Genomic DNA, 17,028 nt, shown 5'->3' with positions numbered 1-17,028 from the left:
TTACAGATGTTGCACAACTGGCAATTTTTTCATCCGCGGAGTTGATGACACATTGACCGTCACGAGGAGTTCGTGGAGTTGGTGCCGATGACAGATACAACGACAGCAGCTGATATTTTTACCGCACTCGTCGGCGCGCTGGACAGGGTCGGAGTGGACTGGTCCCGCGCTGTCAGCCTGGCTACAGATGGTGCGCCCTCAATGATCGGGAAAAAAGCAGGCGTTGTGACAAAGTTCAGAGAGAAAGTGCAATCTGCAAATGGAGGATGTGATTTTTTGACTTTTCACTGTATTTTGCACCAGGAGGCTTTGTGTTGCAAGTCATTAAAGATGGATAACGTCATGAAGGTGGTCATCCAAACTGTTAATTTCATCCGATCCAGAAGCCTGAATCACCGTCAGTTTGACAGCCTTCTCAGAGAGAAAGACCACATCTATGGCCTGCCATACCACACTGAGGTAAGATGGTTAAGCCGAGGTGCTGTGCTGAGGCGTTTCTTTGATTTACGAGAAGAAATTGAACAGTTCATGGAAGAAAAGGGCAAACCAGTGTTAGAATTTCATTCCGCAGAATGAATGCCGGACCTTGCATTTATGGTGGATGTTACAGAGCACCTGAATAACTTGAACAAACAGCTGCAAGGGCGCAACAAAGTTGTCACGCAGTATTATGACAGCATACGTTCTTTCAAGTTGAAGCTGTCATTGTGGGAGACGCAACTTGCCGGTGGTGATGCAGCTCACTTCCCCTGTCTGAAAAATGTGTGCGCGACCCAACATGTGGCAGACATGAAGCGGTTCAAAGATAAAATAACGGGACTGTTACGGGAGTTTGAGCAACGCTTTCAGATTTATGTTTATATGTTTTTATGTCGATGTGCTATTGTTTTTAATTGATTTTATTTTATTTGTATATTTAACCTATTCTTGACTCTGTGGTTCTTGCACTTGTTTGGGGAACAGGATTTCATTATTTTTATCTACATTTCTGCCTGAGAAATGACACCCTGATATAGTTCTGTGATCTGTGATATACTTCTGTGAATCACTGAGGCATTGTGTGTTCTTTGTCCTCAGAACTTTCAAATAACTTGAGGTGTTTTATGATTAATAGTGATGTTGTGCTTTTGGACACTGTCCTCAGGCTCCAGCTTTATGTTTATATGTTTTTATGTTGATGTGCTATTGTTTTACATTTATTTTATTTTATTTGTACAGTGGGGGAAAAAAGTATTTAGTCAGCCACCAATTGTGCAAGTTCTCCCACTTAAAAAGATGAGAGAGGCCTGTAATGTTCATCATAGGTACACGTCAACTATGACAGACAACATGAGGGAAAAAAATCCAGAAAATCACATTGTAGGATTTTTTATGAATTTATTTGGAAATTATGGTGGAAAATAAGTATTTGGTCAATAACAAAAGTTTCTCAATACTTTTATATACCCTTTGTTGGCAATGACACAGGTCAAACGTTTTCTGTAAGTCTTCACAAGGTTTTCACACACTGTTGCTGGTATTTTGGCCCATTCCTCCATGCAGATCTCCTCTAGAGCAGTGATGTTTTGGGGCTGTCGCTGGGCAACACGGACTTTCAACTCCCTCCAAAGATTTTCTATGGGGTTGAGATCTGAAGACTGGCTAGGCCACTCCTAGGTTCTGGGATTTTTGCTCACCGTTCTTGTGATCATTTTTACCCCACGGGGTGAGATCTTGCATGGAGCCCCAGATTGAGGGAGATTATCAGGGGTCTTGTATGTCTTCCATTTCCTAATAATTGCTCCCACAGTTGATTTCTTCAAACCAAGCTGCTTACCTATTGCAGATTCAGTCTTCCCAGCCTGGTGCAGGTCTACAATTTTGTTTCTGGTGTCCTTTGACAGCTCTTTGGTCTTGGCCATAGTGGAGTTTGGAGTGTGTCTGTTTGAGGTTGTGGACAGGTGTCTTTTATACTGATAACAAGTTCAAACAGGTGCCATTAATACAGGTAACGAGTGGAGGACAGAGGAGCCTCTTAAAGAAGAAGTTACAGGTCTGTGAGAGCCAGAAATCCTGCTTGTTTGTAGGTGACCAAATACTTATTTTCCACCATAATTTGCTAATAAATTCATAAAAAATCCTACAATGTGATTTTCTGGAGAAAAAAATTCTCAATTTGTCTGTCATAGTTGACGTGTACCTATGATGAAAATTACAGGCCTCTCTCATCTTTTTAAGTGGGAGAACTTGCACAATTGGTGGCTGACTAAATACTTTTTTCCCCCACTGTATATTTAACCTATTCTTGACTCTGGTTCTTGCACTTGTTTGGGGAACAGGATTTCATTATTTTTATCTACATTTCTGCCTGAGAAATGACACCCTGATATAGTTCTGTGATCTGTGAAACAGTTCTGTTAATCACTGAGGCATTGTGTGTTTGTGTGTTCTTTTTCTTTAGAATTTTCAAATAAACTTGACGTGTTTTATGATTAATAGTGATGTTGTGCTTGTACTATTTTGGACATACTGTCCTCAGGCTCCAGCTTTATGTTGTATGTTGATCGTATTAAAACAAAGAAAACAATCTGAAGTTGTTGTTTTTAAGTTATATATACCATGATTTTTCCGGTCCGGCCCACTTGGGAATAGATTTTCCTCCATGTGGCCCCTGAGCTAAAATGAGTTTGACACCCCTGATCTAGAGGGAGCGGGCGCTTCGCCTCAAGTGACTAGGGACAAGCTCTGTGACTTGCTTTGATCTCAGGAGCAGGGCGCCATTGAAAGGAGTGATTACTGGGGTGGCATTAAGTGTTGAGGTGGAGCAACTGAAATGGAAAATTCCCAGTGTCTGTGACGCCCGTCGTTTGGTGCGACGCAGACCCAGTGGTGAAACTGAGAAAACATTGTCTGGCCTTTTGAGTTTTGAAGCAGAGTTTTTACCTGATAAAGTCATGTTAGGATATAATAGAATAATAATAATAATAATAATAATAATATGTCAGGATATGTCAGTGAGAGTTTTTGTGCAGAACCAACTAAGGTGTTTCAGAAGCTTATGGTCATGTTGCAGTAGTGTGTAGGAGGGAGATTCCGAGATGTGAGAAGTGTGCAGGAGGGCATGGTACAAAGGAATGTGTAGTATCGGTGGGGAAAACTGTGTCAGTTGTGTGGGTGCCCATGTTGCTGGGGATCAGGAGTGTCCGGTGTGAGAGAGACAGGTTGAGATTGCAAGGGTCAGAGTAGAACAGAAGGTGTCATATGCTGAGGCAGTGAAGAGAGTAGAGGATGATGGGTCAAGGGGGAGTACTAGGCCTAGGACAACACAGAGTGCTGCAGAGAAGTACTTGGGTGTACAAGGTTTTACTGCAGAAGAGTTACAAGGTGTGTTGAACGAGAGTCCCGTCCTCCCAGACCATTGGCCTGGTGTTGGATTAGTTAAGTGCAAGGTAGTGGAATGGGGGTGGTGATTTAAAAAATAAATAAATAGTGGTATATAGGTGTAGGGTTAGTTGGTGGTGCCATTTTTTCCTAGGGGAACAGGACTAATGAAGATAATTTAATGTAGGTAGGACGTGACTGGCCTCGCACTCCAGGACAGTAAATGGCGTGTATGTGCCTTCAAAGTTGGATACGATCCGCCAACCCAATCTCAAAGAAGAAGAAGAAAAAATATTGCATGTGTCCTTGGAGCCACAGCCAACCGTACTTTAAGCATTCCCTGCAGAAGGCCAGACATGATTCAAACGCAGCAACAGGTTCCGGTTATACAGCTAGCTAGCTAGCTAGCTTGTGAGTTTGTTGCGTGTACTTCACTTTGGCTTTGTTTGCAATTTTATAGTCCTGCGGTAGCTACGTCATATGATCTTTACCTAATTTTTGCGGGGTAATTTGCTCAGTTTTGATTGGTAGACACAAACATTTATAAACAAAAAGTGATGAGTGAATGAAGCCATTTTGGAATGTAACAAAATATCACACAACAATTGTAACTTTGTCTCCTTTATTGACGGTTGTTTAACATTAACAAGAGAATGCAGGGGTTGAAGCTTTCAGTGCTTTTCAGACTCTCCCTAAAGGAAGATAAACATAAAAAACTAATGGAAAGTGCAGTCTTCATCAACCCTACACACTCAATTACTAGCATAATGATAACTTTAAGTCCAAGACTTCCAAACACTGAAAAATATTATTGTACCAGAAATGTGTATTTATTTTAACATAAAAAATTAGCTGCTTAAGTGAGCAGTCAAGGTGTTCATGGGCTCACTTTAGGCAGTACAACTACACACACAGTTTAGTTAAGGCAGCTTTATAGTCAATCATAGAGGTATTAGGCAGAGAAGGTGGAGGAGAGAAGGCTTAGTTTGTTGCACTAAATGAAGGATCATCATTTCCGACATTGGAACAACGTTTTGAGGATATACTGATGGGATCATGCTAAACAAAACACAGCTTATAGCACAATGTATTTTAGTAATAAGCATTGTGTGGGGGCTACCCAAAACATGAGCATGTCAATCTAGTCCATTGAACCCGATTCGTTATTATTATTATTTTAAATTTTTTTAGTCATTTTAGCAGACGCTCTTATCCAGAGCGACTTACAGTTAGTGAGTGCATACATTTTTCATACTGGCCCCCCGTGGGAAACGAACCCACAACACTGGCGTTGCAAGCACCATGCTCTACCAAGTTATTTGGTGCAGATTAGAATAAAGAGGTTGTCATTGGCAGGCCAAAGCCGTAGAATCACAGTGTCTATGTGAGAAGAACGTGCATATTTTCAATACTGTATTGTGATTCTATGGCTTTGGCCTGCCAATGACAACCTCTTTATTCTAATCTGCACCAAATAACTTGGTAGAGCATGGTGCTTGCAACGCCAGTGTTGTGGGTTCGTTTCCCACGGGGGGCCATAACATAACGTTATGTCTCATCCTTGGAAGAGATGGTTTTGGTACCATTAGACAGTGGTGAGGTTTCAAGCTACTTGTTGACCCCAATGACTGTTAAAGGTGTATTCTCTGGCCAAATTGTCTTAAATTATGGTGAACAGTGTTACTGATGTTGCACAGCCAGTCGACTATGCATTGAGAAGGTGAATGCTGATTTTGATTAAGCCCATTGAAAATGAATACTGAATGTCGAGGTTAAAAGTGGAATCAGGTTATTGGCCATCACATAGCTGGACAGGGGGTTGCTATAGTCATTTATCAACTAATACTGACCACAATTAAATAACACAATGAAAAGGTACTAGTTATAGGGAAGATTTCAGGTTTCTAAACCATTTCTCAAGTTAACATGTTTTTTCTTGTGGAAGCCAGAAGTTGGGGGCTGTGGAAAAACAGAGGTTGGGATGTGGAAAAGCCTGAGGCTGGTTTTGGGGCTAGGGCTTATTGGCGAGGATCGTCTGGGGCAGGGATCCTTTCCAGGCTGGGCTCCATGCCCCAGATCTCCCGGGCATACTGGGAGATGGTGCGGTCACTAGAGAATTTACCACAACCGGCGATGTTGTGGATCACCATCTTGGTCCATTCTTTAGGGTTCTGTTGGGGTGGATTGGAAGAGGGGAATTCAAACCATTGCAGAAGGAAGGAATACTGTTATGTTATATATGTGGGAAAACTCTTAGAATTGACAGGGGAATAGTCAAGTCACCTTTTATTTACAGTGCATTTAAACAGGTCTCAATACACTTTACAAAAAAGAAAGAAATTAAGAAAGAAAAAATAATAATAATAATTCAGTCAATGAAACACTGACCTTGTAGAGAGCACTGACTTTGTCCTGGCATTTGATGTAGGCTTCGTAGTCAGCGAACACCTTGAATCTGCAACACAAACATCATGCTCGGTTTGACATTGTATGGCTGCGTGTATAACGGTAGAGTACAGTGTGTCAGCATTTTGGGTATTCTTTCAGTGACTCAGTGTTTTCCCCCACCTGTCATGATGCAGTAGCATGTTGACAATGTCCTTGAAGAGGTCATGCTGGTCGGGACTGAAGTATCCACCAGAGATCTGGTCCATGGCCTGCTTCAGCTCAGGAATGCGATTGTAGTACTCCATGGCATCATATCTGGAAGATGGATAAATTAATAAAGAAGATTAAACATACTTTTTTCCATTATGTCACCACAGCTATCATCATTTCCAAGTCATCCCCCCCAAAATCTCCTTCCGTTCTATCCTTCACCATTCCCAATGTCTTGGCTTCTCTACCAAACTTTACCAAGCAAGCATCCTTCCATGTCATCCAAAAGTTCTCTCCATAGCTATCATCCAATGCCAATCTTTTTGTCTTCTCAACCATCACTGACCAGAACCTCTTCATCCATCCATCCATCCACCCACTCACACCCCCCACTGTCTGACCCGCTCTTGTCCATGGCGTCCACGTCATCCACCCTCATGCCGAAGATGAAGAGGTTCTCCTCCCCGGCCTCCTCAGCCATCTCTACGTTGGCTCCGTCCATGGTGCCGATGGTGAGCGCTCCGTTCAGCATGAACTTCATGTTGCCAGTTCCAGACGCCTCTGTGCCAGCTGTGGAGATCTGCTCAGATAGGTCGGACGCAGGGATGACTGAGTAGAGAGAGAGAGAGAGAGATGGGGGTGGGGGGGAGAGAGAGGGAGAGGGACAAGGATAAACAGAAATAGAGAGATGTGACCAGGCAGAGAAAAATGTGTCTTAGAACCATTAACAAAATTTGGCGGGCGCTAGCTAGCTCGAAGTCTGAAACAAAGAAGGTAGACGTGGAGGGTCACTTAGCTCCTATGGGAGCATAAATAAAGGAAGCAACAATTATGTGACTTTTTTACTTTTCTCGGCCAGAGTGACCTTGTAGTTCTCCAGGAAGATGACTTTGAGGCGGTCGCCCACCACCTCGTCGTCGTTGACAATATCTCCAATGGCCGTGATCAGCCTGATGATCAGCTTAGCAGTGTGGTAACCAGGGGCAGCCTGGGAAAAATGGAGAGAAACATATGGAAGCACATGGATGCCAAAATCTCATACAGGGAGGGCACAAAAGATTAGCCTGGTCCCAGATCTTAAAAACGATAGTCGTTGTCTCCATAGGAGTTTGCAAGACAGCTCAAACAGTTAGACCAGGCTAACAAAGATATCTTATGACTAAGATTTTTACAATACACTGTGTATCCTTGTGATGTAATCACACTTTAATTGCTGCTCACCTTTCCTCCAATCATGATAGTCCTGGGGGTCCAATTCTTGTTGGGCTCCTTCTTGATGCCTGATTGAAAAAGAAGACAGGTTAACTTGGTTTACTGAATAATGTCTCTCACTAGAGCTGTGAAAGAATGGAGTACCACTCACGGTTGTAGAGAGTGATGATGTGCAGGCAGTTGAGCAGCTGCCTCTTGTACTCGTGGATCCTCTTGACTTGAACGTCGAACATGGAGTTTGGGTTGATCTTCACCTTGTAGTGCTCCTCGAGATAAGCAGAAAACTTCAGCTTGTTCTCCTACAGATAGAAACAGGTGTTAGGAGGAGTGATAGTCATTGTCTCAGACTGAGATGGTGACTGAAATGACTGACAACATTAAAAGAGACTGTTGTGTTCTGACCTGTTTGACCTTGGCGATGTCCAGAATCAAAGAGTCGTCGTCCACAAACTTCAGCAAATTCTTCAGTTGGTCCAGATCGCGGATGTAATCCTCACCAATCCTCTGCACATTCAAACATTCAGAAAGACCCATGTTTAGAAGAATTATATCAAACACTACTGTTACAGCCACTCTTCCTCCACTTTAGCTGTATTCTCCACCACATACCTCTGCGATGACTTCAGCCAGTCCAGGATTGCACATGACCAGCCAGCGTCGGGGTGTGATGCCATTGGTCTTGTTCTGGAACTTGTGGGGGTCCACCTCGTAGAAGTCCTTGAACCTGGGGACACAATGAGCGATTGATCAAATGCCACTCTACATCTCCTTGACCAATGGGATAGCAAAGTACAGTATAGCTAACGGCAAACTAAAACAATGGTTTTCGTACAGAGTGGCCTTGATGATGTCCGAGTGGATGCGGGCCACTCCGTTGACAGCGTGGGAGCCCACGATGCACAGGTGGGCCATGTTGATCTTCTTCTGGTCGCCCTCCTCCACCAGGGACATGCGGCGCAGACGGTCATGGTCCCCAGGGTAGAGTTTAGCAATGCGCTGAGGGAGGAGGGACAAAGGATTTTATAGTAGTTGTACAGCCCTTCCTGTTTTGATCACGTTAGCGAGAGATGCTAGCACATAAATATTGAGGCAATGTTTTGGACTGCATCTAACTCTTAATCCTCTAAAGGCCCTGAAGACTGTACGTCGGATTCAGTCTTTTATCACGTCAAACTGTGCGATGTTCCCAAATTAAAATCTTGATATCAACCTGGCCAGATTGTAATATTTGCTCCAGTTCTGTCGTCACATTCTGCGATTGGCTTGTGAGGCTATGTCAGCTGACATAGGCTACGTAAATTGCAGCAGTTTATTTGATCTGCATGTGTCAGCACCAGCAGCACAAGTCTCACTCTATGCTTATGTGCGAGTGAAGTGAATTCGGAACAACTGAAAGTATGCATTTTAGAAGTAGTTTTCACATACAAATATACACTATATATACAAAAGTATGTAGACACCCCTTCAAATTAGTGGATTTGGCTATTTCAGCCACACCCTTTGCTGACAGGTGTATAAAATCGAGCACACAGACATGAAATCTCCATAGACAAACATTGGCAGTAGAATGGCCCTTACTGAAGAGCATAGTGACTTTCAACGTGGCACCATCATAGGATGCCACCTTTCCAACAAGTCAGTTTGTCAAATTTCTGCCCTGCTAGAGCTGCCCCGGTCAACTGTAAGTGCTGTTATTGTAAAGTGGAAATGTCTAGCTCACAGAACAGGACTGCCGAGTGCTGAAGCGCGTAACACTCACTACCGAGTTCCAAACTGCCTCTGGAAGCAACGTCAGCACAAGAACTGTTCGTCGGGAGCTTCATGAAATGGGTTTCCATGGCCGAGCAGCCACACAACATGCGCAATGCCAAGTGTCTACTGGAGTGGTGTAAAGCTCGCCGCCATTGGACTCTGGAGCAGTGGAAATGCGTTCTCTGGAGTGATGAATCACGCTTCAACATCTGGCAGTCCGACAGAAGAATCTGGGTTTGGCAGATGCCAGGAGAACTCTACCTGCCCGAATGCATTGTGCCAACTGTAAAGTTTGATGGAGGAGAAATAATGGTCTGGGGCTGTTTTTCATGGGTCGGGCTAGGCCCCTTAGTTCCAGTGAAGGGAAATCTTAACGCTACAGCATACAATGACATTCTAGACGATTCTGTGCTTCCAACTTGGGGAAGGCCCTTTCCTGTTTCAGCATGACAATGCCTCCGTGCTCAAAGTGAGGTCCATACAGAAATGGTTTGTCGAGATCGGTGTGGAAGAACTTGACAGGCCTGCACAGAGCCCTGACCTAAACCCCATAGAACACCTTTGTGAGGATTCGGAACTCTGACTGTGAGCCAGGCCTAATCGCCCAACATCATTGCCCGACCGCACTAATGCTCTTGTAGCTGAATGGAAGCAAGTCCCCGCAGCAATGTTCCAACATCTAGTGGAAAGCCTTCCCAGAAGAGTGGAGGCTGTTATAGCAGCAAAGGGGGGACCAACTCCATATTAATGCCCATGATTTTGGAATGAGATGTTCGACGAGCAGGTGTCCACATACTTTTGGTCATGTAGTGTATGTCCGAACTCAGAATTAAATAGGCTTCCCCAAAAAAACAGGGTCGCTGAACATTTATTTTGATTGCCGATTTTGTACATTTATCAAAATCCCACCAGGTAGCCTGATTTCAGATGTATCATGTAAACAAGATTATACGGGAAATCGTTCTTCTTGCAAAGTATGAAAAAGTTTAAAACAAACTATTATATTAATCTGACTATTCACAATAATCGTCAAGTGCCTTGTTTATTTATTTTTATTTTACCTTTATTAACTAGGCAAGTCAGTTAAGAACAAATTCTTATTTACAATGACGGCCTTGTGGCTGAGGTCAGTCACCAGGATTGGCTCGTAACATCAGCCACACTATACGATAAAGGCTCAACATTTCTGACACTGCCAGAACTTTGTCGGAGCCTACGACCACACGTAGTGGTACTTAAATCGGCAGACCTGGACCCTGTCACACTGAATGAGCCAAGATGTCTGACAATCGTTTACGACGTAAGAATTTTCCCATGATGCGGACATTTTGTCTGAGACTGCAAAATCATGGCATAAGACGGCTAAAATCGTACAGTCTGGAGGGGGTAAGATCCATGTCTTTATTCTATGACCCACACTGTAATATGGAGTGATCATTTAGGTCTCTCTATCTCTCTCACTGTCTCTCTCCTACTCCACCCCCCTCCCTCCCTCCCTCCCTCCCTCCCTCCCGCCTTCTTCCTCTCTCTACCTCCAGGTGGCGTCGGTTGATCTCGAAGATGATCTCCAGGTGTCTGGGCAGAAGGTTTTGGAACAGGTCGATGGGCCAGCGCTCCAGGGCCTCAGGCAGGACCGTATGGTTGGTGTAGGCACAGGTACGCGTAACGATGTCCCAGGCCTGAGAGAGGGGAAAAATACAAAGATTCATGTAGTAGGAAATTGTCTTAGTGAATGTTTGGTCAATCAATTCAGGGGCATCGGAGAGGAAAATTTGAAGCGAGAGGTTTCAAATAAGCCCAATGTGTTTCTACGGGCTTATTTTAGACCTAAGCTTGTCACCTGCTTTCCCGCCTTTGGGACAACGACTCCCATTGTTAGGGCGGAGACATGAGCATCTAGTCATTATATACAGACCTCTGGGAGCATTCCCCTCTTTGTGGTAAGTATTCTTTAAACTTCTATTTTTAGTGCAACGCTTTTGCTTAAGCAGGGGGACCAGCACTATACCTTCTCCCATGTCTGGTGCTCCGTGTCCAACAGGATCCTCATCAGCTCAGGGATGGCCATGGCAGGATGGGTGTCGTTCAGCTGGATGGCCACCTACAATATAGGCAGGAGAGACGACATCAGCTCAAGAGATGCAATACAGTTAGGGAAGGAAACTGTTGCATATGGTCGCATAGTCTCACACTCCGCCATTGTGTCTTTGGCATAGTACCGTAGAGTGGTCAATGAACAAAGACATTTGGAGAATATATGGTGCTTTGATACATATCATCCAGTTACAACATAGTCTAGGACGCTAAGGATATCTATCGTATCTATCTTACCTTGTCAGGTAGGGTGGACAGGTCCACACGCACAACCTCAGTGGAGCCAAACTTTGAGGACTTGAAGCGACGGACGATGTCCTGCAGTGTGGCTGCCACCACAAAGTACTCCTGTTTCAGACGCAGCTCCTTACCCTCGAAGAACTAGGGTCAAACACAGAACCACAGTCCATCACACTTGTTTATTATGAATTCCTCATAACAGTGCATTGATGGCTGGTTAAATAAAGGTTACATAAACACTGGGTTCTACTCACATTGTCATTAGGGTAGAGAACACGGGAGATGTTCTCAGCCAAGTTCCTGTCCAGCACAGCCTGAATGTAGCCACCAACATTGACTGTAGAACGGTAGAAAAACCTCTGGTCACATCATACATTTAAAATGCCTTGCTCTGTACTGTTTTTCAGCTCCAATCCTGACAATCTGATTGGTGAATTAGATTACTGACAATAATATTACAAAGGTTGTAAAGATTTTAATTCATGCATAATTGAATCAGCAGGTTTAAGCAATAAACCAGACAAGCCCAAACAGTCCAGAAGTAACTCACAGTCTTTCAGGTTAAAATCACAGGGGGCCTTGGCGGACCACAGTCTCATGGTGTTCACAACGTTGTTCCTGTAACCAGGAACTGGGGTGTCATAAGGAAGGGCCAACACTACCTGTCAACATAGCAGGATCATGTATTGTTTAGTTATGTCGGCAATGATTATTATTTCTATGTTGTATCCTCTTTATGTAGTCTCTCACCTGTGTGTCAACCCATTTCACCCCTTCAGGGGTGTGCTCCACTCTGCCGTAGAAGTGGACAGGTCGCATGTACTCAGGGCGGGCCTTCTCCCAGGGGTTGCCGTAGCGCAGCCAATCATCAGCCTCCTCTACCTGTGAAGATATGTCAATCACTACAATGAACTATGTGTTGATTATTATGACTATACAGCATCATGAATCTACTATGAGTAGATTACAAAAATTTGAAAATGTAAGAAATTATTAATCATATAATTAGACCATCTAAAGCACATGACTCCAACAAGCACCGAAAAGTACCATATACACTCATAGACATGTACATAAATATAGTCAAATTTGCCAGTCAGTCAAACTACCTGCCAGCCATTGACAATTTTCTGGTTGAAAATGCCAAACTCATAGCGGATGCCATAGCCATAAGCTGCCAGTCCCAGAGACGCCATGGAATCTAGGAAGCAGGCTGAGAGCACAGGTGGGGAGGGGAGGGAGAGATGAGATGAGGTGAGGGTTGTCCAGACCACTGACTGAGCATCACTGTCATTGGCTACACTATTTGTGCGGGGAAGAAGCAGTGAGGTAGACTAATCGAGAGCCGAAGAGGAGGAGGAACTCACCGGCGAGACGTCCAAGGCCACCATTTCCCAGGCCGGCGTCCTCCTCAATGTCCTGCAGCTCCTCCATGTCCAGACCCAACTGATGAAGACGAAGATACATTGTTAAGATTTATAGTACTTTATTAGCCATTATACATTATAGGATGGAGGGAGGATAGAGCTACATTAGTGTAATAAGTCAAGCTTTTGCATCTGAATACAAGAGGATGGGGCAGTGTTCAATCTCAGAGTAGGGCCATGTACCTGAAATTCTTACATAAGAAAGTATTATTGAATCTTGCATAAAGTGTGAAAAAAAGCACTCATTGTCAGTGTCATTAACGTTCAATGTGCCAGTTCCATACCCTCTAGAGTGTATGTCACAGACAATGTACTAGGTTGAGGTAAATATGATGGAACACTGTCATGGGCCAGAAGGGTCCTATGGCCTAAGGCCTATCCGTCAGTCACCTGATAGGTGGCCTCATCACAGGCATTCTCTAGTGCCAGGTTCACCATGGTATTCTGCAGGGTGCGCCCCATGTAGAACTCCAGGGACAGGTAGTACACACGCTAGAGAGGAACAACAGAGGAAGGTACATCAAGGAAAGTTACTGCAATACAGTACAGTACAGAATATCATCTACATTCAACACACCTTCAGCCATCCAACAGTAGTGGGCCCCCATGTGGTTGCCCTGAGAAATGCAAAATGATCTCTGCCTCATTCTACTAGTGGCAGCAGCCAAGTAGCCAAGAGGAGAGAGCAGGTGCTGGCAAAAACAGCAGTGCTATTCTTGGCGACCAGTCAAGCAACAGCTCTTTCTGAGAGAGCATTGGAATGAGTTCAACTAACTCACAAGCCTCTATTAATACCGCCAGTGTACACCAAAAACTGTTTCAAAAGAAAAAAGTTATTTATAAACACAATAACCTATGTAAAGAGTGCTGCAAACAGTGCCAGTTTTTTTACTTACAGTTGAAGTCGGAAGTTTACATACACTTAGGTTGGAGTCATTAAAACTAGTTTTTCAACCACTCCACAAAGGTCTTGTTAACAAACTATAGTTTTGGCAAGTCGGTTAGGACATCTACTTTGTGCATGACACAAGTAATTTTTCCAACAATTGTTTACAGACAGATTATTTAACTTATAATTCACTGTATCACAATTCCAGTGGGTCAGAAGTTTACATACACTAAATTGACTGTGCCTTTAAACAGCTTGGAAAATTCCAGAAAATGATGTCATGGCTTTAGAAGCTTCTGATAGGCTAATTGACATCATTTGAGTCAATTGGAGGTGTACCTGTGGATGTATTTCAAGGCCTACCTTCAAACTCAGTGCCTCTTTGCTTGACATCATGGGAAAATCAAAAGAAATCAGCCAAGACCTCAGAAAAAAAATTGTAGACCTACACAAGTCTGGTTCATCCTTGGGAGCAATTTCCAAACGCCTGAAGGTACCACGTTCATCTGTACAAACAATAGTACGCAAGTATAAACACCATGGGACCACGCAGCCGTCATACCGCTCAGGAAGGAGACGCGTTCTGTCTCCTAGAGATGAACGTACTTTGGTGTGAAAAGTGCAAATCAATCCCAGAATAACAGCAAAGGACCTTGTGAAGATGCTGGAGGAAACCGGTACAAAATTATCTATATCCACAGTAAAACTAGTCCTATATCGACATAACCTGAAAGGCCGCTCAGCAAGGAAGAAGCCACTGCTCCAAAACCGCCATAAAAAAGCCAGACTACAGTTTGCAACTGCACATGGGGACAAAGATCGTACTTTTTGGAGAAATGTCCTCTGGTCTGATGAAACAAAAATAGAACTGTTTGGCCATAATGACCATCGTTATGTTTGGAGAAAAAAGGGTGCAGCTTGCAAATCTTTTCAGCCTCCTGAGGGGGAAGAGGCGTTGTCGTTCCCTCTTCAAGACTGTGTTGGTTTGGACCATGATAGGTCCTTAGTGATGTGCACACCGAGGAACTTGAAGTGCTTGACCCACTCCACTACAGCCATATCGATGTGAATGTGGGCTTGCTCGGCCCTCCTTTTCCTGTAGTCCACGAATAGCTCCTTTTTCTTGCTGACGTTGAGGGAGATCTTGTTGTCCTGGCACCACACTGCCAGGTCTCTGACCTCCCTGTAGGATGTGTCATCATCGTCGGTGATCAGTCCTATCACTGTCTTGTCTTAATGATGGTGTTGGAGTCGTGCGCAACCACGCAGTCATAGGTGAACAGGGAGTACAGGAGGGGACTAAGCACGCACCCCTGAGGGGCCCCCGTGTTGAGGGTCAGTGTGGCGGAAGTGTTGTTCAAATCAAATCAAATCAAAATGTATTGGCCACATGCGCCGAATACAACAGGTGCAGACATTACAGTGAAATGCTTACTTACAGCCCTTAACCAACAGTGCATTTATTTTTATCAAAAAAGTAAAAATAAAACAACAACCAAAAAAGTGTTAAGAAAAAAAGAGCAGAAGTAAAATAAAATAACTGTAGGGAGGCTATATATACAGGGGGGTACCGGTGCAGAGTCAATGTGCGAGGGCACCGGCTAGTTGAGGTAGTTGAAGTAATATGTACATGTGGGTAGAGTTAAAGTGACTATGCATAAATAGTAGCAGCAGCGTAAAAGGATGGGGTGGGGGGGCAGTGCAAATAGTCCGGGTAGCCATGATTAGCTGTTCAGGAGTCTTATGGCTTGGGGGTAGAAGCTGTTGAGAAGTCTTTTGGACCTAGACTTGGCACTCCGGTACCGCTTGCCGTGCGGTAGCAGAGAGAACAGTCTATGACTAGGGTGGCTGGAGTCTTTGACAATTTTGAGGGCCTTCCTCTGACACCGCCTGGTATAGAGGTCCTGGATGGCAGGAAGCTTGGCTCCAGTGATGTACTGGGCCGTACACACTACCCTCTGTAGTGCCTTGCGGTCAGAGGCCAAGCAGTTGCCATACCAGGCGGTGATGCAACCAGTCAGGATGCTCTCGATGGTGCAGCTGTAGAATTTTTTGAGGATCTGAGGACCCATGCCAAATATTTTCAGTCTCCTGAGGGGGAATAGGCTTTGTCGTGCCCTCTTCACGACTGTCTTTGTGTGTTTGGACCATGATAGTTCGTTGGTGATGTGGACAACCTGTTCCACTACAGCCCCGTCGATGAGAATGGGGGCGTGCTCAGTCCTCTTTTTTTTCCTGTAGTCCACAATCATCTCCTTTGTCTTGGTCACGTTGAGGGAGAGGTTGTTATCCTGGCACCGGGTCTCTGACCTCCTCCCTATAGGCTGTCTCATCGTTGTCGGTGATCAGGCCTACCACTGTTGTGTCATCGGCAAACTTAATGATGGTGTTGGAGTCGTGCCTGGCCATGCAGTCATGGGTGAACAGGGAGTACAGGAGGGGACTGAGCACGCACCCCTGAGGGGCCCCCGTGTTGAGGATCAGTGTGGCAGATGTGTTGTTACCTACCCTTACCACCTGGGGGCGGCCCGTCAGGAAGTCCAGGATCCAGTTGCAGAGGGAGGTGTTTAGTCCCAGGATCCTTAGCTTAGTGATGAGCTTTGAGGGCACTATGGTGTTGAATGCTGAATTGTAGTCAATTAACAGCATTCTCACGTAGGTGTTCCTTTTGTCCAGGTGAGAAAGGGCAGTGTGGAGTGCAATAGAGATTGCATCATCTGTGGATCTGTTGGGGCGGTATGCAAATTGGAGTGGGTCCAGGGTGTCTGGGATGATGGTGTTGATGTGAGCCATGACCAGCCTTTCAAAGCATTTCATGGCTACAGATGTGAGTGCTAAAGGGCGATAGTCATTTAGACAGGTTACCTTGGCGTTATTGGGCGCAGGGTCTATGGTGGTCTGCTTGAAGCATGTAGGTATTACAGACTGGGTCAGGGAGAGGTTGAAAATGTCAGTGAAGACACTTACCAGCTGGTCACCACATGCTCTGAGTACGCGTCCTGGTAATCCGTCAGGCCCTGCGGCCTTGTGAATGTTAACCTGTTTAAAGGTCTAACTCACATAAACTACGGAGAGCTTGAGCACACAGTCGTCCGGAACAGCTGGTGCTCTCATGCATGGTGGTGCAGTGTTGCTTGCCTCGAAGCAAGCATAGAAGGCATTGACGCTTTGCCTGTTTGATGGTTCGTCGGAGGGCGTATCGGGATTTCTTATAAGCGTCCAGATTAGTCTCCCGGTCTTTGAAATCGTCAGCTCTAGCCTTTAGCTCAGTGCGGATGTTGCCTGTAATCCATGGCTTCTGGTTGGGATATGAACCTATGGCCACTGTGGGGATGACGTCTTCGATGCACTTATTAATGAAGCCGGTGACTGATGTGGTAAATTCCTCAATGCCATCGGATGAATCCCGGTACATATTCCAGTCTGTGCTAGCAAAACAGTCCTGTAGTTTAGCAT

General features: G+C 44.7%; 1 protein-coding gene across 1 annotated transcript in view; it reads right to left on the bottom strand.

Annotated features, from left to right (window-relative positions):
• Nucleotides 1-4,672: 4,672 nt before the first annotated feature.
• LOC121554277 (glycogen phosphorylase, muscle form) overlaps nucleotides 4,673-17,028 on the bottom strand; it is a 31,225-nt gene continuing 18,869 nt past the window's right edge. Inside the window, exons 2-20 of the mRNA XM_041867755.2 lie at nucleotides 13,074-13,175; nucleotides 12,624-12,702; nucleotides 12,366-12,469; nucleotides 12,007-12,138; nucleotides 11,807-11,918; nucleotides 11,511-11,593; nucleotides 11,254-11,397; nucleotides 10,931-11,023; nucleotides 10,455-10,601; nucleotides 8,003-8,166; nucleotides 7,780-7,894; nucleotides 7,573-7,674; nucleotides 7,322-7,469; nucleotides 7,180-7,238; nucleotides 6,805-6,946; nucleotides 6,360-6,567; nucleotides 5,929-6,063; nucleotides 5,749-5,815; nucleotides 4,673-5,531 (exon numbers count right to left, since the gene is read on the bottom strand). Coding sequence (XP_041723689.1) covers nucleotides 5,379-5,531; nucleotides 5,749-5,815; nucleotides 5,929-6,063; nucleotides 6,360-6,567; nucleotides 6,805-6,946; nucleotides 7,180-7,238; nucleotides 7,322-7,469; nucleotides 7,573-7,674; nucleotides 7,780-7,894; nucleotides 8,003-8,166; nucleotides 10,455-10,601; nucleotides 10,931-11,023; nucleotides 11,254-11,397; nucleotides 11,511-11,593; nucleotides 11,807-11,918; nucleotides 12,007-12,138; nucleotides 12,366-12,469; nucleotides 12,624-12,702; nucleotides 13,074-13,175 — 2,289 coding nt within the window. The 3' untranslated portion in view covers nucleotides 4,673-5,378. The remainder of the gene's footprint in view (nucleotides 5,532-5,748; nucleotides 5,816-5,928; nucleotides 6,064-6,359; nucleotides 6,568-6,804; nucleotides 6,947-7,179; nucleotides 7,239-7,321; nucleotides 7,470-7,572; nucleotides 7,675-7,779; nucleotides 7,895-8,002; nucleotides 8,167-10,454; nucleotides 10,602-10,930; nucleotides 11,024-11,253; nucleotides 11,398-11,510; nucleotides 11,594-11,806; nucleotides 11,919-12,006; nucleotides 12,139-12,365; nucleotides 12,470-12,623; nucleotides 12,703-13,073; nucleotides 13,176-17,028) is intronic.

Source organism: Coregonus clupeaformis, unplaced genomic scaffold (genome assembly GCF_020615455.1).
Source record: "Coregonus clupeaformis isolate EN_2021a unplaced genomic scaffold, ASM2061545v1 scaf0270, whole genome shotgun sequence".
NCBI lineage: Eukaryota > Metazoa > Chordata > Actinopteri > Salmoniformes > Salmonidae > Coregonus > Coregonus clupeaformis.
This window is presented reverse-complemented; position numbering and strand designations above follow the sequence as displayed.